This window comes from Lissotriton helveticus, chromosome 5_1 (assembly GCF_964261635.1).
Source record: "Lissotriton helveticus chromosome 5_1, aLisHel1.1, whole genome shotgun sequence".
NCBI lineage: Eukaryota > Metazoa > Chordata > Amphibia > Caudata > Salamandridae > Lissotriton > Lissotriton helveticus.
The window spans coordinates 1231728740-1231753929 of NC_136065.1; the positions used below are offsets into that span (position 1 = coordinate 1231728740).

The 25190-nt window shown below is 44.5% G+C and overlaps 1 protein-coding gene across 2 annotated transcripts in view; it reads left to right on the forward strand.

Moving 5' to 3' along the window:
• LOC144755238 (scavenger receptor cysteine-rich domain-containing protein DMBT1-like) overlaps positions 1-25190 on the forward strand; it is an 855855-nt gene that overhangs the window by 316688 nt on the left and 513977 nt on the right. Inside the window, exon 7 of one of the 2 annotated variants that reach the window (XM_078643952.1) lies at positions 19798-19842. The exons of the other annotated variant lie outside the window; for it this stretch is intronic. Coding sequence (XP_078500078.1) covers positions 19798-19842 — 45 coding nt within the window. The remainder of the gene's footprint in view (positions 1-19797; positions 19843-25190) is intronic. 2 annotated transcript variants of the gene reach the window in all.

Genomic DNA, 25190 nt, shown 5'->3' on the forward strand with positions numbered 1-25190 from the left:
TCTGTGCACTAGGAAGAGAAAAGGCGAAGGAGAAACCTAGTACCCAATGCTTACCCTAACTGATGGGACCTACTAGCCCCATAGGAGAGTAAGGAGGAGAGACCCCTTTGGTCACGCACTAGAAATGAGGAGAGAAAAGTAGAAAACCAGGGTGGTCAGAGATCTACTACAAGTAAATCCTGGAAGTTTCAGATTCCAGCTCCATGTCAGTACAAGTTGAGTATCAAGGGTTAACAGAGACATTCATTCATCCCAAACATACTCTTACTGCAATTTGGGGGTTTCACCCACATACTCTCTAAATGTGTATAGAAGAAGATGCATGAGTCACTTTCTGCTCAATATACAGGGCAACCAGGTATTAAGCTCTATGTTCAAGTGCTTCCTTGGCCCCTGCCTAGCTAACAGATCTGTGCTTCTGGGACTGAATGCTTAAGTAGCTCTGACAAAATGTGTGTAGGAGTATGATAGACTGCATAGTTTTTAAGTTAGGTTCATCAGCTGCACCACACATGTTATACTACACGTACAAGTAGAGACATACCTAAGACATTGTAGCAGTTAAACAGTCAAAATTACCCTAGAGATATCAAAAAACATACCTATAGCATTATTTACACTAACTCAACACACAATTAATAAAATATATTTTTTCTGACAAATTAGTTCTCAACTTTTTAAAACAATTCATCTTATTGTTAAAAAATGAATTACAATCACTTAAGGACTCCTATGCCATACATCGCACTCCTTACACAATTGTTACTTACCTGTGAAATTCTGCTGTAGTTTCTGAAATTACCATAAATTATTAGATATTTTTCTTTTTCACACAGTTAACATAATGTACCACTGTCAATAAGAAAGAACCAGTAATGTCAAATTTTCCTTCTCAATTTCCACAGCAATGAATGCTAGTAACAAATCAAAATATTCCTTTAATTTTTTTAACATTTAAAACCACATCCTATAGGGTAGTTACATTAACCCATTACTGGTCTGTTCTAAAGAAGCCCAACCTCTAATTTGTAACTCACTGGAGTCTCAACTCCGCCACGGCACCCAGCGCGACCCCCAGTGTAATGTCACGATACAGTCGCGAACCTGTATGGGGGTTAAAAAAAACATTTCCAATAATACTAATAATATTTTTCAAACAGCATATCACTATTAAATATACTACTGGATTATAAAAATTCAAGTTTCTAAAAAAAATTTTTAAACATACTTTATTGATTGCCAAAATATCATTGCGATGTGCTCAATGTAGTACATATGGCATTTTATCTTTTTGTTGTTTCCTTCATCATATACAAGACATAGCGGTATGATTAACAGACATTTTGATTATTCACGTTTCTAACATGTACAATATATATAATAATCCATTTCATATTTTAAAACAAGACTGTTCTTTAAACCCTTCCCCATACTGCTTCACCTCAGTTTCCATAGCAACACTTTCTGAAGCACTCAAGTTGACTCAACTGTATCTGTATGTCAAAAATTCACCATATTTTTAAGTGCAGCACACTAACTTCCAAATCTACAGTAGCAGGTGTGGTACACTACAGCAAAACATTAGCTTATCCAGCATATTGTGCCTTTCAATATTTTCTTCACTACCAATCAGAAAAACTGTTATTTTACAAAGCACGATGCCACCTAATTTTAAGTAGCCAATGTCTGTGAACAACCAATGACATCTCCTTTTCTTTTAAGCTACATTCTGTCCACCATTTTAGATGCCTTTCATTATGCTAACTGTCATAGTCAGCTACAGACGTCACTGATTCCTAACACACCTGCCTTCAAAATACTTACAGTATGGTTTGTAGGTCACAGCTATGTATTCGGGGGCAAAAAGTATGTTGGAGACAGAGGTATTAACAAAGACTTGGGTTTGCATAATGTGGATATTAAATGGTTTACACAGAGAGGATTAAAGTGGCACCAACTACTGCCTTTGGTTTAAAAGCATTTTGAATTTCCAACCCCCTGACCTCATGATTGTGCACTCTGGTGGCAATGACCTAGGCACACTGAGCGGGTTAGGATTGGAAATCCTAATGAAGGATACCTTTGCGCAACTAATGTCACTTTTCCCTTACACTATCTTTGTTAACTACAATATATGCCAAAAACAGAAATAGAAGTTGTTAGAAATGGGGTCTCTGATTGTCAGGTGTATGCACCCTTGATCAAATAGGGACCACCTTTCTATTCAGTGTGAGGCTCAGACCACCCTCGGGGACCCTGTACGTGCCCTTTGGTAGCTTGACGCAGAGCAGAGAGGCTTATACCAAGAAGCAATGTGTAAAGTAGTTGTGTACCACACAGCCCAGCAACACAACAAAAACGCCACAACAAAAGGCTCTACACAGGTTTAGAAAAATATATTTGGTTCACAACATCCGGAATACCAGAATTAGAAACCAAACCATAGGAAGAATAGGGATTCCAGTAAATATGTGTGAAAAATCCTGCTTCCAGAAATTTTCTAGTGTCCCCTCACCCACCAGGGTTGCCCCTAGGTGGCATGCTTCATCATCGGGGTCCTCTCAATCTGCTGTGGATTGAGGCATGCTGCGACTTGCAAACTATGTAGGAGTACTTCGTTTTTGGAAAATATGTGTGGTGCAGTGATGTGTAGTGGGAAAAATAGGTTAAAAATACCTAGCTAGTGAGCTAATATTTTATTCCTGCTCCTAGTCGGTATGTTTTAAAATCATGGGGTAATACTAGGTAAAGACCTAAGTGTAATGAGTATGGTGTCCCTAGTACTGGGTCAACATGTTCACCGTTTTCTCGCTTTCGAGATGCGGTCTCCAGGGGTGCCATCAGGTCATTTTCCAAGAGGAGTGCTTTAATGAAGGTGTGACCACAAGCCCCTCTACCCCTGCAGATCATGAGGCATATTTCTGCCTAAATAAAAATACAGTGTGTCAGTGTACAACCGTATGTATGAAGTGTCAGGTGAACACACATTAGGTGTGCACCCTATTGTTTCCTATTCACAGGATTCTTTAGGAGTGGTACACATGTGGCTGACCCTCATGTGGTCCTGAAGAAGAGCTTTAGGGGAAAGCTCGAAACATGTCGACACAGTACTTAAAACACCGAAGTTCACATTCAGGAAAACATAAATGAAGGTACTTAGATAAAAGAGCAATTGAATTAAATAAACGAATACAGGTGAAATTCCTTCAATTCTCAGAAATAAGACAACACAAAATCAACATTCTAAAAAACCGCTGCAGGAGGGAAAAAGAAAACCCCCCTAAAAATGAATGTGTCTGACGTCCTTATTCGGCCTCTTAACCGTAGCCGTAGTTTCCCCCATTAACTTTTTCGGCGTTTGCAACATCCCAGACACATACGCGCTCTAGTCTCCTAAACCGCACACATGAGCCCTTGGGTACATCCCGACACTTCAAGATGGCCCCCGCAACACGGCCACAGTAGTCCGTTTACATTATCTATTATGTAGACACGGGTTACTTCTGCATTCAAATGCCCATGGGAAACACCTTGGTTTATCCACACCGCAAGGATTTTCCAAGCTTGCACCCGGCTGCAGGAAGACCACGTAGATGGTATTGGCGTAAATACTTACTACCGACACAAGTAAGAGAATGGGGTGAAAGGTAGCGGCATGAACTAGCGACCTGGCCCTACTTAACTTAAGTAGCTCGCTAAGCTATCGGCACCAATCACGAACACTAAGTATGCACTGAACCAACAAATACGTGGATTGCGCGAACCCAGCACTATCAACAATCGGTTGACTACACAAGCACCACGAGCGCGCTTAAATCAACACGCAGTCACTTTATTCATTTACTTCTTAACCTTTTATCATTCGCTCGAACTCGGCATTCCCTGAGGCCACATGAGATCATGAACACACCAGCATTACCTTTGACTCTAGCTAGATCACCACGCTGCTTTCCAACACACCGTTATCATCCACAAACCCTTATTGCATGCTAGCAAGAAGCACTGAGCACTAACTTGAATACAGTCTCTTACCAGTGTAATTGCACCATAGTCACCTATATGTTATTCCATGTCCATGTACTTTCATTAAAGGTGAACCTCGTGTATTAAAGGTTAACTTTTGTTTGTAGATACATTCCCTGACGAAGGCTTGAGTACAAGCCGAAATGCATTGGAATGGAGTATTTGTGAAAGCCTAAGAATTGGAACAAATGTAAATAAATACAATAGAATAACAAAAATCATTGGATTGGATCTTGAATTAATATGAAATATTAGTATCAATGTAAGAAGAATTGAAGAACCCCTATAGCAGGGACACAGGCTGTGACCAGGGGACATCCCCCAACAAAGGGGTACGCTGTTCTACATCTTAGACCTTACACCATTCGGCTTTTAAAGGAACTTAAAAGCACTTACCGAATATACAGAAAAAAACTATCTAGTGCCAAACATAATGAAAACGAAAAGCGTTCCGTTTAGAGGAAGGAAACGATACACAAAATATAACTGGATATTAGGGGGGAAATCACTAGAAGTCGTAAAGGAATATACCTACTTAGGGCAAATTTTTACACAATCTTTACAAAACTCCCCTCATCTGCAGCACTTGGGCAGCAAAGCAGATGTTCATATTGGGGCACTTCAACGATTATATTCCTCCACCGGCCACATGCACTGTTCTTCTCTTCTCTGTGTTTTTAGTTTCAAGATCCCACCAATCTTATTGTATGCTCTCGAATATATCCCAATAAGGCAACGACAACAAACACAACTTAAAGAATGGCAAATCCTCTGGAAACTAATTAAAAAACATCATGCAGTTCCTGTACAAGCTCTACGACTAGAGCTCTCCTTAGTCAGCTCATATGCCAGAGGTATCACTAACATCTTAAAATGGGCATATAACCTTGTACATGCATAACAAGGCACCTTAAGATCTTTATTAAAAGCAGAGACTTTTGACCAAGGATCATCGAAGTACATTTTTAGTCAAAACCTATCCATTGCATTCAAAGTATCGAAGGTTACAATTGATCTGTTGCAATCCTGAACTCCTGCACATCTGAGGCTCTTCCTAAAACATTTAACACCAAGGATAAGTTATGAATTTGATATTCAACATTGTACTAAATTGCATCATTACAAACTTTATGCTGAGACAATAGAATATGAGAAATTGCAAAAGTTTATTTGGTTTAACTTAAAGCATGGAGTCACACGTTGCATAATATTACTTCGGCTCGGGATTCTCCCTCTTAAATCTTTTACTTCTAAATTTATTTATTTAAGTAGCTTATACAGCGCGCAGCTACCCCCGGAGGGGTGTCCCGGCGCTAAAACAGAAACCCAGGAACAAAGGAGAAGAACCGGATAATTGTAGGACTAGATTCATGATCTGGAAAACAGCCAAGTTTTTAATTTACTACGGAAGAGGGATTCAGATGGGCAGAACCTAAGGTCAAGTGGGAGGCAGTTCCACAGTTTAGCAGTCATTTCATTAAATGGACTTTTAATGAAAATGCCAGCAGTTCATGTGACCTCTGCAATGGAAGTGTGCAAGACTTGAAACATGTATTGTTTGTTTGCCCTAACTCAACAGCTGTAGATGCTAGAAAGTGGTTCTTAAAACCAATTCAAACAAAATGTAATAGCACAACTGTTCAGAGCTTGAGCTCGCTTTTTAAGTCACCTCCCAATGAATTTGTGTTATAATCTTTTTTAATTTTTTTTAACGTTTTTTAAATGGTATTGGAACAATTACCTAGTAATTAAGCAATTTTTAATACTTAATGTATTTTTATTGTTTTGTATAAATATTTGTTGTTCTCAGTAGAGAACTAAATCAAATACATTAAAACTTGAAACTCATTGGCTCTGTGAATGGGTACATAAGTCTGTGAATTTGTCTGTGAGTACAGTTACTTTAGGTAGATCGATGACCCCACCGCAACGTCACACGGGCCGCGCTGAGTGCTGCAATGTCGAAAACTGACCACCTGGGGAAAAAAATATTCTTATTATTGACAGAAGGAGAGGGCATGACCCTTCCTGTGTGCCGATTTTGGCCCCGGGGACCCCATTCCATGGGGCTTGCCCTTTTCAATATTAAAAAAAATAAACAAATGGAAGGAGGGCTGTGCGGCCACAATGTCCACACTGGGGACCGTGGGGGAGCCTGAAGGCCTCCAGGGTCCTGGACGGCTCCCCGCCTCCTGCTGAACCTGGCATTGCTTTTTACATACAGGGAGCTGCTGACTTGCAGCTCCCTGGGTGTTAAAAGCAAAGTGCTGCACCTTGAGCAAGTGAGAGAAGAATGCTCTTGCTTCTTCAAAGAGGACCACTTGCATGGCGGGAGCAGTGTTTCTGCCATGCCATAGCAAACTGCAATGTCCCGGGGTGGGCACCCGATGATATTGCAGGAGCTGGCCAAGGGGGGTAGCGGTCTCCAGAGCCATCTAGGGCTCCAGGAGGGGAGGCACGCAGTCCCTCTCCCATATTAAAATTTGCCCACAGGAGGTGGTGGTCCCCGGGGCTGCAACGGACCCCCTTCATTCATGTGTTTATGCCCCGGGAAGATGGCGGTCCTGGGGGTGGGTTGAGGGAGCCTGAACCCCCTCACACATCATTATTTATTTTATCCCAGGGAGGTGATGTTCCCTGTAGTAGCGGGGAAGGCCGTAGAGCCTTCCCCTTTTAAAAAAATAAAATATTTATGTTCCCTTGTGAGGTGACCGGTCCTGGGGCTATGGGGGGGGGCATGTGGCCACTGCATTACTATGATATGTTTATTCTAGGAGGGGGGCCCGTGTGCGTCCTTCCAATATTGACAAATGCCCCCGGGACCTGTCCCACCCAGGGGCCAAATTAAACGAAACACAAGAGGGTGCATTTTTTTTTTCATTTTTGACGGGAGTCATGAATCCAACGTGACGCTCATCAAACATTTTTTAAATGCTTTTTTGGCCCTGGGGGTCCCTCTTGGAGCCCCCCAAGAGGCTTAGGGGGAAAGGGTGTTTCTACCCTGCCAGATTATTTCTTTTTTACGTTTTTTTCTTGTGACACAGTTCAACCGAGTCACAAAATGGCTACCAACACTTCCTAGTTTGAAGAAATGGCAACCAATCAGATCTCAGGCACGAGACCGGGATGGTTTGCGGGTCCACCACGGGCACAATTGTATATCTGAGACATCTTTAAATATCTTAGGAACTACTGAACGGATTTGCACCATTCAACAAAAAGGGTGCTTTATGGACCAAGAGCACCTTTTTGCCAACATTGGTGTAATTCATTCAACAGTTCAGGTATTGACTGAAGAAAGTGTGATGCATGTTACAGAATGCAGTCCTGAGCCTCCCTATTGCACTTCTTTTGGGGGGGTTGGTTTTCAGTGATGGCATGTGGATTCTCATTTCTTTAGAGGCATCGATTGGCTTGTAGCCCTGATGGCTGGTTATGGCAACTTATTTTGATAGTGCCTTTACCTCCTCAGCCTTTTTTGAAATTATTATTTTATTTAATCTTCATTCAGAGAAGAACAAAACCTGGCTGTAAAATATGAGCATGCATGGTCACTGACAGTTACAGGCAATATAATAAGCAAAGAGATGTACCTAGAGTCCACATACCAATCACAGGCTTGTCTAGGATACGTCTAAATATATGCAACATTGAATAACAGCCATCGCGGTAGATTCTCTCACACGAGAAAATAACTGATTGTCCGGGGATAGAGGCCATCATAGCATCATGTAATTATAAGTGCAGCAATACCATCTGTAGCCAGTGGTAAGTCTGTAGTGTCTCCCAAATGTCTGTTGACCATGAGACCATTCTTCACATAGGGTCAGCTCTTTGACCCAGTCCTGAAAAAAGGGGACCCACTAACCTCCCCATACCAAAGGGACACTGTGTTTATTAAGTATTGATGCTGTGGAAGTAAGTTTGCAACAGACCTTCGGGTTGTTTTTAATGTAGGCAAGGAGAAGAATCTCTGGGGTAATCTGGAATTTGTGCATTGTCATATCAGCCACAGCCTGTATAACTTGTCCCCAAAATGTAACAACTCCCAGGCAGGTCCATGCCAGGTGAAAAGCTCTACATAATTTTCATCTAGTATCTTCCATATGATTGTACTTGGCTAGAACCATCGGGGTTAGGCATGCCCAGTACAAGAATTTATAACGTATTAATCGATATCTGCCATTAAGGGAGACTTCTGTGGTTTGCTGACAACAATATTTCCACATTCTGTGTGTAATATCCACGCCCAGGTCCACTCACCATTGCAACTGCCACCAGGGATCTGCTCCCTCAATTCACTACATTACTGTGATCTACAATTTCGTAGTGAGCTTAATTTGGTAGAGAGTGGATAGTAAGTTGGACAGCACAGGCCATTCCAGTGGTCCCTTAGGGAATGTGGTATAGAGTCAGCGGGCTTCATGAGAGAGCTTACTATATGTGATATTAACGATTAGGGTGTCCACCCTTTCGCTTAAATATTCCTGATATGTTTTAAATATATGCTCTATGAATAGATCACCCAATTTGTTAATATGTATACTACTAAGAAGGGTCAACAGCACGGAGGTGTGGTCCATCTGGAGCAGGCAGTAATGTGTTATGGGTACGAGGGGCGAGTTGGGGACATGGATATCAGACAGAGAAGTCAATATAGACAGCGTCCACACTGTGCATCTCACTGTATGTATTTACATATGAGTCTGGTAAACTGAGTATGTGGGAGTGCATGTATCTACCCCTTCTCAAGAGCAGGCATGTGGTGAGTGCCAGCTTTATGTATCCAATGGTGCATGAACTGTACCTGTGCCACCCGGTAGTACAACTCATTTCAAAATGAGACACTGCAAAACCAACTCTGTCATACGTGAGCTACAAACTATGTCAGCTGAGTCTAGATTTTCTGCCTGCCCAAGTTAAATTGATCATGAGTGTGTTCAGCTGAGTAAAGAATGGCTTATTTAATGGAATGGGTTAGTTTTGGAACATGTATAATAGTTTTGGTAGCACTACTATCTTCACCAGGACTATCTTGCCTACCAAGGAAAATGGGAGGGTTATCAAATGATCCAACCATGCACTGAGCACCTCCATGTATTTCCCATAATTATCCTGAAGGATAGTCAGGGTATCTGTATGATAAAGTATGCCCCGATAGCGAGCAAGTACCATCTCCCATTGCAGCTGGTAATCTATGTTAGGGTGGGATTTAACATTAATGGATTTTTACTGATGGATCTGCAAACCAAGTCAGAATCCAAATTGTATAAATACATTAATAATGGGGCATAAATTCACTTCTGGGCCCCTCACCACTAGCAGGGTATCGTCTGCATACATTGATAACAGAGTGTAATGATTTCCCATATTGATTCCCTGTTGGCAATGAAACGCCCAAAGGGACACCGGCCAGAGGCTCCACCACAAGAGCAAACACGATTGGGGATAAGGCACAACTCTGTCAAATTCCTCTGCTGACCTGGAATGGAGGGGGAACCCCATAAGTTAACCTTTACCCAAGCCATGGGGTCTGTGTAGATGAGCTTGACCCATTTCACTATAGCCCTGCTGAATCCTATTTTGTCCAATAACCCCATCAGAAATGACCCTTCAATGGTGGTGAATGCTTTTGCAGCATCCATAAATGTGGCCACAGCTTTTAAATCGTGGTTAAATTGGTGAGAGCAAATCATAATCTAAGGTTGTCAATGGTGGAGCAACCTGGTATGAAACCAGATTGATCTAGCCTGACCAGTCAAGCAGCTTGTTTGCTAGAATCTTGGCCAGGATCTTACTATCCATATTAATAAGTGAAAGAGGTCGATAAGAGCCACACCAGTCTGGGGGCTTGCCTGGTTTTAGGAGAGTTATTACTATGGCTTTTCTCGTGGTTGTGGGAGTTTCCTGCTCTGTACACTTCCTTATAGACCTCCAATAGCAATGGGGATAGTTCCTCTGTGTATTCCTTATAATTCATTGGAAAGGCCATCATTGCCAGGAGCAATACCATTATATGCTGTTTAATCACTGATGTAATCTCTTCAACAGTAGGTTGATATAAAGTATTGCGGTCCTCAATCAATCAATCAATCAGAGTATTTGTAAAGCACGCTACTTACTCAAGGTGCTGAGGGGAGGGGGGTGCCGCTACTGTTCGAAGAGCCAGGTCTTGAGGAGTCTTCTGAAGGTAAGTAGGTCTTGGGTCTGCCGTAGGTGGGTAGGAAGGGTTTTCCAGGTCTTCGAGGCTAGGTAGGAGAAGGATCTGCCGCCGGAGATCGTTCGTTGGAAGCGAGGGACAGCGGCGAGGGCAAGGCTGGCGGAGCGGGGCTGGCGGGTGGGGGTGTAGAAGCTGAGTCTGCTGTTCAGGTAGGCTGGTCCGCCGTTGTGAAGTGCTTTGTGTTCGTGAGTTAGGAGCCTGAAGGTGATCCTCTTGACGACGGGGAGCCAGTGTAGGTCTCTCATGTGGCTGCGGCGGGGGACATTGACGATCAGTCGGGCGGAGGCGTTTTGGATGCGTTGTAGTCGTCGTAAGTGTTTGGCTGGGATTCCTGCATAGAGTGCGTTGCCGTAGTCCAGTCTGCTGCTGACGAGGGCCTGTGTCACCGTTCTTCTTTTTTTGGTTGGTATCCACTTGTAGGTCCTTTGGAGCATGCAGAGGGTGTTGTAGCAGGAGAAGGAGAAGGCGTTGACCTGCTTCAACATGGAGAGGGAGGAGTCGAGGATGAATCCTAGGTTGCGTGCATTGTCGGTGGGTGTCGGTGCTGTTCCCAGTGTGGTCGGCCACCAGGAGCCGTCCCAGGCTGAGGGGGTGGGTCCGAGAATGAGGACCTCCATCTTGTCCGAGTTCAGCTTCAGATGGCTGCTCCTCATCCAGTCGGCGACAGCCTTCATTCCCTCGTGGAGGTTGGTCCTGGTGGTGTGTGGGTCCTTGGTGAGGGAGAGGATGAGCTGGGTGTCGTCGGCGTAGGAGATGATGTTGAGATTGTGACGGCGGGCCACTTGTGCGAGGGGGGCCATGTAGACGTTGAACAGCGACGGGCTGAGGGATGAGCCCTGGGGGATGCCGCAGATGATGTCGGTGGCTTCGGATCGGAAGGGTGGGAGGCGGACGCTCTGGGTTCTGCCGGAGAGGAAGGATGTGGTCCAGTCAAGGGCCTTCTCTTGGATTCCGGCTTCTTGGAGGCGTGTCTTTAGAGTGCGATGGCAGACCGTGTCCAAGGCGGCTAATAGGTCCAGGAGGATGAGGGCTGAGGTTTCGCCGTTGTCTAGTTGGCACCTGGTGTCGTCTGTGGCGGCGATGAGGGCTGTCTCGGTGCTGTGGTTTCGTCTGACAGGGATGGGTCCAGGATGTTGTTGTCTTCGAGGTGGCGGGCCAATTGCATGTTGACGAATTTCTCGATGACCTTCGCCGGGAATGGGAGCAGGGAGATGGGTCGGAAGTTCTTGAGGTCCTTGTGGTCCGCCTTTGGGTTCTTGAGGAGAGCATTGATTTCAGCGTGTTACCAGCTTTCCGTAGTTGGGGTGCGATGGCTGTGTCTGCTTTGTTGAATACGCGGTGTGGGCATGGGTCTGACGGAGATCCTGAGTGGATGTTGTTCATGACTTTGCGTGTCTCGTCGTTGTTGACGTTGGACCAGGTGGTCAGGCGGTTGGTGCTGTTCCCAGGGGAGGTGAAGTCTGGCGTAGTCTGGGCGGTCGAGGTGATGAAGCTGTCGTGGCTGTCAGCGATCTTGCGGTGGAAGAAGATGGCTAGTGAGTCGCACAGTTCTTGTGAGGGCGGGATGTCTATGGCGTTGGTGCTGGGGTTGGAGAGTTCCTTTACGATGCTGAAGAGTTCTTTGCTGTCGTGTGCATTGTTATCCAGGTGGTCCTTGAAGGAGGATCTCTTGGCTAATCTGATGAGGTGGTTTTGTCTGCGGGTGGTGTCCTTGTGTCTGGTGTGCGTTCGTGGAGCCATTTCTTCTCCAGTTTCCGGCATGCTCGTTTGGAGGTCTAGAGATCGTCGGTGAACCAGGTGGCTCTCTTGCTGGCTTTGCGTTTCTTGAGCGTGGCAAGGGTATTGGCGCAGTCGTCGATCTACTGTCTGAGGTTGCGGGCTGCGGCGTCTGGGTCGGTGGGTGGATTCTTGGCGAGGGTGGTGATTAGCTGGTCGTCTGTGACTTTGCTCCAGCATTGGCGAGGCAGTTGTTGGGTGCCGTCAGTGCGGTGGTGCGTGGTTGGTTTCTTGAAGGTGAAATGGATGCAGCGTCGGTCAGTCCAGTGGAGTTTGGTGGTGTGGTTGAAGGTGACGTGGGTGCTTGTGGAGAAGACGGGGTCCAGCGTGTGGCCGGCGGCGTGGGTGGGTGCGGTCATGAATTGTCTGAGGCCGAGGTTGGCGAGGTTGCCGATCAGGGTGGCGGAGTTGGCGGCGTGTTGTTCTCGAGGTGGAAGTTCAGGTCCCCGAATAGGATGTATTCCGTGGAGGCGAGTGCGTGGATGCTGGCGAGGTCGGCAATGGAGTCGCTGAACTGGGCCTGGGGTCCGGGGGGTCGGTAGACGAGTGTTCCTCTGAGGGTGGTGTTGGGGTCAGTGTGGATCCGGAATTGCAGGTGTTCGGCGGTGTTGACGGTGTCGTCCGCATGGGTGGCGACCTTGAGGGTGGACTTGTGGATGATGGCTATTCCTCCTCCGATTCTGCTGGCACGATACCTGCGGGTGATCTTGTAGCCGTCCGGGATGGCTATGGCGATGTCGGGCACCGAGGAGTCGTTCCACCAGGTCTTGTTAAGGAAGGCCACGTCTGGGGCGGAGGTGTCGAGCAGATCCCAGAGCTCGACGGCGTATTTGCATGTAGAGCGGGTGTTGAGGAGTATGCAGCGGAGGTGTTTGGGTCCAGTCCTTGGAGGTATGGCAGCTCGGTCGCAGGTGAAGCTGCAGATGTGGCATGAGAAAGGTCCGTGGGTGCGTTTTGGGGTGGCCTGGAAGCAGCTGTGGTGTCGGCCGACGTTGAGTGCGTGGAGGGTGCTGGCGTCGTATCGGAGTCTGGTGTCCTGGTGATCGCAGGGGCCAGGGTTTCTCCCGCTGGGCACGGTTCAGGCGCGGACGGGCGCAGACGGGCTTGCCGTAGGTGCGCCTTCAGCGTGCCAGCGTGCGCCCGCTGTGCGCGGCCGCGCAGCATCCGGCATATATGGGGAGGTGGGAGGGAGGAGCAACTGGGAGGCGGGAGCGGCGAGTGCGCAGGGGGGCTGAGAGCTAGTGGCACAGAAGCAAAATGGGGCACAGAGAGGGGGAAAACGAGTGGCACAGAGCAGAAAAACGGGTCACAATGAGGGCAGAAACGAGTAGTACAGAAAACAAAATGGGTCACTAGGAGGGGGAAAACGAGTGGCACAGAGCAGAAAAACTGGTCACAATGAGGGCAGAACGAGTGGTACAGAAAACAAAAATGGGGCACAAGGAGAGGGAAGACGAGTGGCACAGAAGATGGAGGCTGAGCACACTTACCAGGGGATCTCGGCAGCGGTAGCTGGGGCACCCAGGCAGAGCTGCGTGGAGGGGATAGCGACCTACCAGGAGGGTCAGGGGTCGAGCTCCATCCATGCCAGGGTCGACTTGTCGAGGTGTTTGTGGATGCCAGAAGGTGCCACCTATTATTTGGAAGTATACAATTCTTTATAGAAGGCAGCAAATGTGTCTATAAGGCTGGTGGGATAATGCTCAATATGCCCTTCAGATGTGCATATGTGGGGAATGTAAGTTGCTACCCAAATAGATGTAAGTAGAGCCACCAGCGTGTCCCCTTATCTGTCACCCTCTCCAGACTAGCCCGTATTTGCTCAAACATTTCTGCTCACTGTCTGCCTCCTGTTCAAATTCCAATAGTTTAGTGTGCATGTGGTCCAGGGTTTTCCTAGCTTGAGCTGATTCATAGTGTTGCTCCGGAGTATGCAATCCATGTTCCAGTATAGAAAGTCTTGTTCTATTAAATTTTAGGATACCATTTCCCTTTGCATTATATTCCCTGCAAATAACAGACTTGAGAGTTTCCTACAGGGTGACAACAAACATAACTTTGCCTTTGTGTATCTATAAAACTGTATAGATAGTCCCTAATGGCCTGCTGTATTTCCTCCTGCTACATCCAGAAGGTTCTTAGTTTTGATGCGCCTCATATATGTCTGGTGCCATCGACTTGGCATTTCCAGGTAGGGCGCCACTGGGGAGTGGTCCAATAGCGTCCTGGAGAGGCGAATGATCTCTCTCGTCCAGCCAGAAATCAATGCAGGAGGAGTCATGCACTGATGAATGAAATATGTATTCTCTTGTTGTTGGGTTTTTTGATCTCCAGAAGTCTACCAAGTTAAAGTGCTTCATAGCATGCAAGAACACATCCCGAGCTCTCCTTTGCCATCTCTCACTACAGTTGGAGCAGTCAAGTTCCATGTTAAGGATAAGATTGTGGTCGGTCCACTCATATAAAAATGAATGGGTCAGTCTCCATACAATATTTCAATACTGAATGGAAAAAATTGGTGCTGTCTGTATTTGTCCATATATATCTAGAAGGGTGAGGTGTATGTAGTTGACCATTCCCTCCTGATTAAGAAATATGCCCTCTCACTCTGCTATTGTATTAATGTGTTGAAAATGTACACACGTTTTAATAAGGATTGCAACTCCTCTGGGGTAGAAGGTGAAGTATCTGTGAGTGCCCAAATTAGAGCCGGGTTAGTCACACAGCCGAAGGGGATATGTCCTTTCTGCAACCGTATCATGCCCACCGCATGTCAGGCCAAATAGTCAAGGACTTGCCTGCAATTACGGGGATTGCTAAGCCTCGCACATTTAACATGACTATTTTTAATTGGGCGTGGGATGATGTCATGCCTGCTGGCCATAAACATTGAGGGGCAATAGTGGCTGAAGGATTAGGAGCCATAAATTTGAGTGCCAAGCAAACTGTGCATCATGTATCATTACCTTTTTTTAGAACAAATTCCTGTTCAATCCCCCACTCACACCAGGACTCGTGCTCCTTGTGAAAACCCAGAACAGTTGAACCCATGCAACTAGAGTTTTCTAAGAAAGAAAAAGTAATTGATAGCAAATCTTGTTCCCACTGGGGCTTAAAGCCCGGGGCACTCAGAGTGGCAGCTTATGGGACACTGTACCGATTATTCTGAGTGAACATGTAAACATCAATACATCACAGCATCTTAATATACTTCCCAGACTTAATGGGGCGAACGTAAAGCGCCCGCTAAAACCCCAGCTCTTAATCATTCGCATCAAGTCCAAATTAAAACAAGGGATTGCTATGAGGCACATGGAAGGCATCGGCTCTCCGGGTTAGACAGTCCACTCAGTGGAAGTATTACGCAATCTTGTCAATCGACAACATAGAGATGGCCCTGTCCTGAGGTGATGTGGTGTCACGTGTTGGCGCCTGTTTCTGGAGGAAGGTAAGAGTGCCCACAGGGTCAGAAAATAATAGAGTCTTGCCCTTCCAGGTGAATCAAAGTTGTGCTGGGTTCAGCATGGCTTATGGTAAGCGGAGTTCTTGTAGTTCCTTCATGACAGGTAGAAATTTCCTCCAGGCATCCTGGATGGATTGTGTGAAATCCAGGAAAAATTAAAGGTGTATTTTTTTTGCCTCCTAACATAAACACCGTCTCATTTTACAGACGAGTTTTCTCGCCCCCTACCATTGACAAGGCAACACAGGACCCATCAAGGTGTTGGGAGTCTTCGTTGAAATTTATCAGAATGTCAACTGGGTCTGCCTAGCAATGACTGCATGAACAAAATGGCTCCCTCAAACTCTGTTTGGTAGAGGAAGCAATGTTGAGATCTCTCTAGAAACAGCATGAACTTTTTTTATTTTGTAAGTTTTATCTTGGAAGGTGGGTTATAGGGAATGGTAGGTAGGTGCCTAACACCAGAAACAAGGCCGCCAACATGGTACTGGGCCCTAAATAGGGACTCTATTAATTAGTCTCTTGCTCAACCCTTGGTAGCTGACACCGAGCAATAAAGCTTAGAAGACAGGCATGTAAAGCATTTAAAACACCAATGCATTGAATAAGTTAGACACAACACACACTAAACATCCCCTCGGTCAAAATTTTACCTTCAGACTTAGACAGTTTTTTCCACCAACGCCCTGACTGCTCTCTACCTGTCTGCATTTGGTGAGTGTTCGTCAGCTTAACTTTCAGGGAGCTCCGAAACTCTGAAAGTCGAACTGCTGGAGCTCTTCAGCGGGACAAACCTAGAATCCGGGCCGGGTCACAGTTGATGGTGGCCGGCTGGGCTCTGGCGGTCGGGTCAGTCACCTCCTTGGGCTTTTTTCAAAAAGTTTCCCAAACGTTCCCAAACCTCTGGAGGTTCTTCTGCAAGGTTTCCTGGTGGGTTCCAATTGTCTAATACACGAATCCAAGGGTCTGGAATCTCTTAAATGGTCCTTGGCAATCTTGGACTTTGCTTCCCACAGTGCACTTGGTCAACCCCTTAAAACTCCACTGATCGCACTATGAGGCCAACTATCTTCCAGAAGAAAAAAATTAAATGTGCAATTTCTTTCTCACAAGGGTTTTTAAAACCGCTTTTATAAAGCCCCTACTCATAAATACAGGACCCCTAACCGTGGAACACTTAGGGGAAACATGGGGGGTTCCTACTATGCAAAAACGATTTGTTTTTATTTCACAGTAGCCATAGCATCAAAGTCGAATTTTTGGTGAATTTCCGACACTAGGTAAAAATAGAATGGGCAGCTTTCACTCACCAGGGTTTATAAAACCTCCTTTATAAGGGCCCTGCTTATAGTTACAGGACCCCCCCACCCCTGGAACTCCTAGGGGAGACATTGGGGGTATTCACAATTTAAAAATAAGGTAGATTATCACTTTCAAAGTGCCCATACCACCAAATTCGAGTTTTCAGTGAATTTTACTTTTAAAAGCAGTGTTGCAAAACAGAGATACATTTAAAATGACCGCAGGCTCTTAGCAGTGCACACATGCTATTGCAACGAAGGCTGCTGGCCTCTAAACTGCCATGCCTTACTATATATTAGGGGCTTATAGGTCGTTTTCATCCCCTGGCCCTACTATCTACTAGGGACTTATAGGGTAGGTCATGCCAATCATAAATGTACCTCAATGTATGTGTTTGTGTTTAACCCCTCCGCCGCGGCCGGAATTCTGCACCTGTGTGGCACATTCCGATCACGGGCGAGGTCATGACGGCCGTCATCAGCACACGCCCGCAGTAAATGATGACGACCGGGAGCCGTCATCAGCACCAAAGGGGTTAAAATAGCACTGGTGTTGCAAAGCCCTAGAGAGTAAGAATGTCATTAAGAATACATGACTTATTACAGACAACGTTTGAGCTCAGAAAAATGTAGATGTACTGGGACAAGGGGGCTATTTGAACATGAGCAACATTTAACAACTGAGATGGAGTACAAGCTAATGTTAGTTTACACCGGCAAAATAGTCATTACCTTTGGATCAGGGACGTAAGCGCTGAAAGTAAGTGTATGGACGTTGCAGGCCATATTTGTACAGCGGAAAATCAGCATGAAAATGGTAATTGTCTCTCATTGAACTAATGACATTTGTTTTCTGTAACAAATGGTCTTTTTTAATAACTTCATAAATTGAAATTGAAAAACTTTGCCCAATGCATATTTTGTCTGTTTTGATAAAAGTTACACAAAAATCCACGTGTTTTCTCAGACAGGCTCCTAAATCCTTTTGTCTACTCTAGTTACAAAAGATGTCACAGCGACTTCAAAAGAAGATTCAATTTATAGTAGGTATACGTTCCAATTGAAATATTTTATAGGCATTTAACTACTTTATGAAACAAGTCAAGCTGCTATTTAATACGATGAGACGTTTGTTTATGTATGTACTAGCAGCCCGTCCCGACCTTGTCCGGGAGCAATCAGGCTTCGGGGCCCCCGCCTGCCCCGGCCCCCGCCCGCCCCGACATTGTCCGTGGGTCCCCCGGAGCCTTACCTCATCCGCCGCATCTCCCCGCGCTCCTGAGTTCACCGGTCCGCCTCTCCTCGCCGCTCCTCCCCGCCTGTCCGCCGCTCCTCTCCGCTCCTCCCAGCCTGTCCGCAGCTCCTCACCGCTCCTCCCCGCCTGTCCGCCGCTCCTCCCCACGCTCATGTCCGCCGCTCCTCCTCGCGCTCCTGAACGCCGCTCCTCCCCGCGCTCCTGATGTCGGCACGCATGTCGCGGCCGGCGCTACTTCCATGGGACTACTTTTTTTTTTCTCGTAAATTTTTTAAATAACTTATATTTTTTTACTTTATATAGCCTATGTCCATCTGCACACCCTGACAATTACAATGATGTATCGGGTGTGTGGATTGGCGCTGTGGTTCCCGAGTTTACCCGCCTCAAAGGTTCAAAGTTCTTCCTTTATAATAGTAGTATAGATGTATTTACTGTTACTTCCAGTCCACAAAAAAAAAAAAAAAAAGTCCACATTTGTAAAGCGCACAATCACCCGTAAGGGTCTCTAGGCGCTGGGGGCCGTCGGGAAGATTAAGCGAGCTATTGCCCAGAGTCACATGGTGCTGGGCTGACCTGCCGCCGGAGCCGGGGATCGAACCGTGGTCCCCAGATTCCAGCGTCAGTCGCCCTGGCCGCGGCGCCACAGAGTAATCTACATGTTATGTTCAATCATGCCTTTTATTCATATCTTGTTTTTCACATTCAAAGGTAGCCCCATCTACCATAAAGGCAGTGTATGATTCTTTATCAACCCTGTTTGTCAAGGAGTACCATAGGATAAGTTGCCAAGTTTACTTGATTAAAACACCATCTCCCTATAGGTTGCACACGAGATTCTATGCAGGCACCCGGAAACAAAGAATGGATTTCATGATATGTTCAAAAGGGAGAGATCCGAGCTGATTAACCATCATCCTCTGGAATAATACACTATTTTTTTTAATGGCAATCTATACAAAGTTTAAATCTTCTGACGAATTATTAAGTTTTTCAGAAATGAAGAACTGCTCTGATAACACCTCCCTACCAGTGACTAGGCAACCCCAGACTCATTAAGGTGTTGCCAGTATTTGATGTACTTTATCAGAATGTCTACTGGGTCTGCCTAGCAATGACTGTGTACACACGACACCCTATAAATCTCTTTAGTAAAAGAAGCAGTGCTAAGATCTCTCTAGAAACTGGCATGCACTTTTTTATTTTGTACATTTTATCTTAAGAGAAAAGCAACTTGTAAAAAAACTATTGTAATAAACGCAATATGTAGGACAGTTTTGTTCCATATCTTACTACAGGAGAAGGGATGTATTTGTGTCACAAAGCCCTGGAGAGTAAGAATGACATTCAGAGTACATGATTTATTACGGACAACGTATGAACGTATAATTGTGAACATTATTGCCATTATTGCTATTTGAACATGAGCAACATTTAACAGCCGGGATGGAGTAGATGCTAATGTTAGATTACATTGAAAAAATAGTCAAGACCTTTAGGTAAGAGACTCAAGGGCTAAAAGTAGGCGTATGGACGTTGCAGTTCATATTTATATAACAGACAATGAATATGAAAATGGTAATTGTGTCTCATTGGACTGATGACATTTGTTTTCTGTAATAAATGGTCTTTTTTAATTACTTCATAAACTGAAATTAGAATACTTTGCCCACTGTATATGTTGTTTGTTTTGATACAAGTTACACAGAAATCCACATGCTTTCTCAGACAGGCTACTAATTCCTTATTTCTACTCTAGCTGTTGGCAATGTCACAATGATTGAAAATACAGAAACAATTGATGGTAGGTACACGTTCCAATTGAAATATTTTATAAGCGTTTAATTGTTTTATGTAACAAGGCAAGCTGCTATTTTATACAAGACTTTTGTTTAAGTATGTACTTATTTACTGTTACTTCCTTTGTGTATATATACATGTTTTGTTCAATCTTGCCTCTATTCACATATTTTTGTTCACCATCAAATTGGCCCCATCTATCATAAAGACATAGTATGTTTCTTTATCAACCCTGTTTGTCAAGTAGTACCATATCTACTTGAACCCTGTATTGTTAAGTAGTTCCTTATTTACTTGATTAAAGCTCTATTACCCCCCTACAAATAAAGAATGGATTTCCTGATACCTTTAAAAGTCACAGATCTCCGCTGATTAAACATGATCGTCTGGAATAATTAATTCTTCTTTTTTCTTCAATAGCAATCTATACAAGGTTCAAATCTCCTGATGGATTGTTAGTTTTTCCAGATATGAAGCACTGCTTTGATAACCTAAACACTGTCTCCTTCTACAAACCAGTCTTCTCACAACATCACACATATTCGCTTTGAGAAGAATGGGAATCATCAATGTTTCTTAGCAAAATTATTGATTCCGCACAATTGTGAACATTATTGCCTTTAAAAACGGATTTATTTTCTAATAGGTAACATTGCTTCTAGTACCACATCCTATTGCAGTAGACAGAAGATATAGAGAAAAGTAGTTAATCCATCCTTATGTCCAATTACAATGTTACTTTTTTAACGAAATAGAGTTTTTTTCATTTAATTGAATAGCATCTCATGGACTAAAGTATTAGTTTCCCTAATTACATGCTTCATAGTTTAGAATGCTTCAGCGGGTAGAAGCAAAATGTGAATTCACGTTTAACAGATCAACGAATGAAGAATAGTATTCGAAATCGCATCTTTGAATGTACCCATGTATGTATATTTTATGATTTTTTTATTATATGAGGTAGGTGTGACACATTGCAATGTCTCTAAGCTACGCCCACAGAGGCATAAAGGTGATAAAACAGATTGCCTGAAGGCAAAGAATGAGTTCAGAGACAAACTGGAATTGGGGGAAAAAACGTCTCCACTCAAATTGTATGGACAGTTAAAACCAAACTATGAGAGATACAGGTTTGTTTCCACTAAATGGCATTTCCAGAACTGGGAATTTACTCAAGGACATATTGTGTGAAAATAATACATTTTCCTAGAGAACCATATTACAGTCCCTGTGACAAAGGTAAAGTGATAAACTACATGGGTTTCTAGCATTTAAATTATCTAGTAATAGAGAAATCAATTTAAAGTTTACACCTGCGAGCCTATCTGCCTGAAGTGCATCGCCTGTTGGCTGGATTTTGAGGCTCCTCCCGCTACGTTCTTCTTCTCAGCAGTCCTTTGCCCTTGGAGTATCTGAGTCCCTGGAACCGTCTTCAGCTACAGCATTTTGCTTCATCCCACTAAAGATTTTTGACTTCCAATAAGGAGACTAAGGGCTGGATTAGGATCTCAGTGGATCGGTTGCTCCATCAGAACGGCGATAGACATCCCATCTGCCGAAATATAAATCCCATAGCATATAATGGGATTAATATTTCTGCGGATGGGACCATTGTGATGGAGTAACCCATCCACTGAAAACTAAAACAGGCCCAAAGTTCCAACATAGAAATCTTCCCTGCGGATCCAACCCGAGGCCCCTCACTGACTTTAAAAATTCCTAGCTCTGGTTCTACTGATTGGATTTTTGTTGTTTTTGTGTCAAATAGTGTAGTAAAATGTATTCTATTTTACTAATATTAGTGTAGGATTTTTATTTGCTGTGTTTTCACTTTATTACTGTTTGTGTGCTGCATAAATACTTTACACATTGCCTCTAAGTGACGCCTGACTGCTTTTGGTGCTTAGCCACCCAGGGTTAAGCCCAGGTTAATGTAGTGACTTTTGTGATTCACGCTGCAATGGATTATGGTTGTTGCTGACCAGGGTTCACGCCCCAGTCAATCAACAACCCAGTCTCTCACAAGTAGTATTTATGGTAATGGTTGTAACGGTAGTTATGATAGTGGTTGTAGTTGTAGTAGTGGAGGTGGTAATGCTAGTTGTAGTGAAAGTGGTGTTATTAATGGTGGTGATGGTGGTAGTAAACATAAGGGTGGCAAAGGAAGTGGTGGTAGTCATAATGATGCTTGTAATGGTGAGGGTAAAGGTGATGGTAATTCTAGAGACGGTGATATCTATTTAAATGGTATTGGTGATGGTGGTGATTGTGATAATAAGTTGGTGTTGTTTGTATTAGTAGTATTGGTAATCTGGGTGATAAATGTGATGGTGAAAGTGGTGTTCCTAGAAATGGTAATGTTAGTGGTGGTAATAGTGATAATGTTAGTGGGGTTGAAGGTAGGGGTATTTGGTCTTAGTGGCAGAGAGGTATGGAAAAGATTGCTGTTTTTATTGCTTTCTGTCCATCAATTGTTCTTTTTGCATTTGTCACCCCGAGTGGGACGGGTATGCCCAGACGTGGGTCCCGTGCTCTCCATGCCACTGGAGTCAAGCTATCCTGGCTGATGAGGGCTGAAAACCCGAAACCGGTATTAGGATTCTTGTTTCCAGCCCAGGGAGGACCAGGCCTTGCAGTTTGGCTGGACTGTTCCCATTGGTCGCAGGGTCAAGACTGATTTGCATATGGCTGGGTCCAAACTGGAATGGCATGGTAAGCACAAAAACGATGGATTTAGGCCCAGATCTCTGTACTGGTGTGAATGTATGACATTGTTTGGCATTCTGTCCATCAATTGTTCTTTTTGCATTTGTCACCCCGAGTGGGATGGGTATGCCCAGAAGTGGGTTCTGTGCTCTCCATGCCACTAGATTCAAGCTATCCTAGCTGATGAGGGCTGAAAGCCCAAAACCGGTCCCAAGATGCTTGTTTCCAGTCCAGGGAGGACCTGGCCTGGCATTTTGGCTGGACTGTTCCCATTGGACGCAGGGTCAAGACTGATTTGCTTATGGCTGTGTCCAAACTGGAATTGGCATGGTGAGCAAAAGAATTATGGATTTAGACCCAGATCTCTGTACTGGGGTGAATGTATGACATTGTTCTGCATTCTGTCCATCAATTGTTCTTTGTGCATTTGTCACCCCAAGTGGGACGGTTATGCCCAGATGTGGGTGCCGTGCTCTCCATGCCACTGGAGTCAAGCTATCCTGGGTCATGAGGGAAACCGGTCCTATGATGCTTGTTTCCAGTCCAGGGAGGACCTGGCCTGGCTGTTCGGCTGGGCTGTTCCCATTTGGGGCAGGGTCAAGACTGATTTGCATATGGCTGGGTCCAAACTGGAATGACATGGTGAGTAAAAAATGATGGATTTAGTCCCAGATCTCTGTATTGGGGTGAATGTATGACATTGTTCTGCATTCTGTCCATCAATTGCTCTGTTTGCATTTTTCATCCCGAGTAGGATGGGTATGCCCAGACGTGGGTCCCGTGCTCTCCATGCCACTGGAGTCAAGCTATCCTGGCTGATGAGGGCTGAAAGCCTGAAACCGGTCCTAGGATGCTTGTTTCCAGTCCAAGGAGGGCCTGACCTAGCAGTACGGACTGGACTGTTCTCATTGGGTGCAGGGTTGACTGATTTGCATATGGCTGGGTCCAAACTGGAATGGCGTGGTGAGCAAAAAACGATGGATTTAGGGCCAGATCTCTGTACTGAGGTGAATGTTTGACATTGTTCTGCATTCTGTCCATCAATTGTTCTTTTTGTTTTTAGTGAGAAGGCACAGTAGGAAAGGTTTGTGGCACTAGTGGTAAAAAAAACACTGGGCCACTGCTTACTTTCAGAGTATCTGGGTGTGCTTGCCCAGTAGTAGAAGAGCCACGTCGCAGTAGGCATAGGAGGATCTGGGGTCTCAAGTGAGAAATTAAACATGAGTGTCTAGCAGCAGGAGAGCTGCCTGCCAATAGGGGTTAAAGAAGAGGTAGGCTGGCTGATTGATTTTCCTGTGATGCAATGATGCTGCCACATTAGTGTCTGTCCATTGTAAGGGAAGGGCTACTGGCACAGTGAAAAGATGGTTACTGTATGTATGTATGTATGTAAATGAATGCATGAGATAAAGAATTGAATATCTTATGAACCCCACATCTACCGCTCTTCCAAATTAAGAGCTCAAGTCAAGCCTCTTCTAACACTCTATCACAATAAAGTAATAGTCCAGTTACACTCTCATAACTCAGCTACTGAGAACTCAGCTATATTGCCAAACACTCATTGACTTTTGCTTTGACACAGTACAGCGCTCTCTTGCTTTTTGATTAGGTTTGCATTACACAAAACAAATCTAACATATATTCATGCAAACCACATATTGAAGATTGCAGTGAACCAAGGACCAGGAGGTGGTAAGAAGGCAGACTAGTGCTGTCTCTTTCCAGAAATGTAAAAAGCAATGTTCCCTACACCTGTTTTGCTTGTGGTTATTACAGTTTAAAAATTGAAGTTGTTTACCTGCCCGCGATTTCATAATTTTTCACCTGTTTTGTTTAGAAATGTGTGGTTTTTCCTTGCTAATCACTGTTTCAATTTACCTATTGGATTGTGGGCTTTGCAGTCCAAAATCAGTTTTTTCACATAGCCCATGACTACCTGTTTTTTCCACCTAGTTTCTCCCTTGCTCTGTGTTCAAACCTGTGTGTTAAGCAATCCACCCCAGCTCCCATTTTGTGTTAACAAGTTAGTGAAATCAGATTACCCGCCCCTTCCCCCTTAGCAACAGAGATATTATACATCAGAGAGTGAACCGAGGGTGCTCTGAGACAGCAGAAATCTGCTGTTTAAGCTGTGTCTTTTAGGGATTGTACACTCGTTTTTTGGCTAGGAGAGTGAGTAAAGTTTTGTACAAACTATATTGTTAGAGGGCAAAGTTTGTTAGGCCCTTACCTGCAGAACTCCAAAGTGTGGATTGAGCCTGTCTGTCTCCTAAGAGATTCTGAATTGAGGAGCAGCTTCCAACTCTCTGGCTAGCAAACATTGCCTGAGATCGCAGGTACCTTATATAGTCTGCTATTGAATGCTACATGTGCGCAATGATTGGTGATTGCATCTGATGTTTCTGTTGGATTAGTTTTGGTGTTTTCATAGGTTTGGTGTTTGAGGGTACTGATTGGCTCCTGGGTAAGTGGTTCTATTGATGTAGGGTTTAGGGCTAGTGATCTGATTGGTGGAAAGGTGTAGGTTTTCGGATTTATTCCTGTGTCTGGGCTATGGATTGGGCGTAGGATGTAAGATTTCCTGTATGATTGGCTGCAGAGACTAGAGTTGGAGCTAGGGCTGAGATTAGACTTTCTATTGAA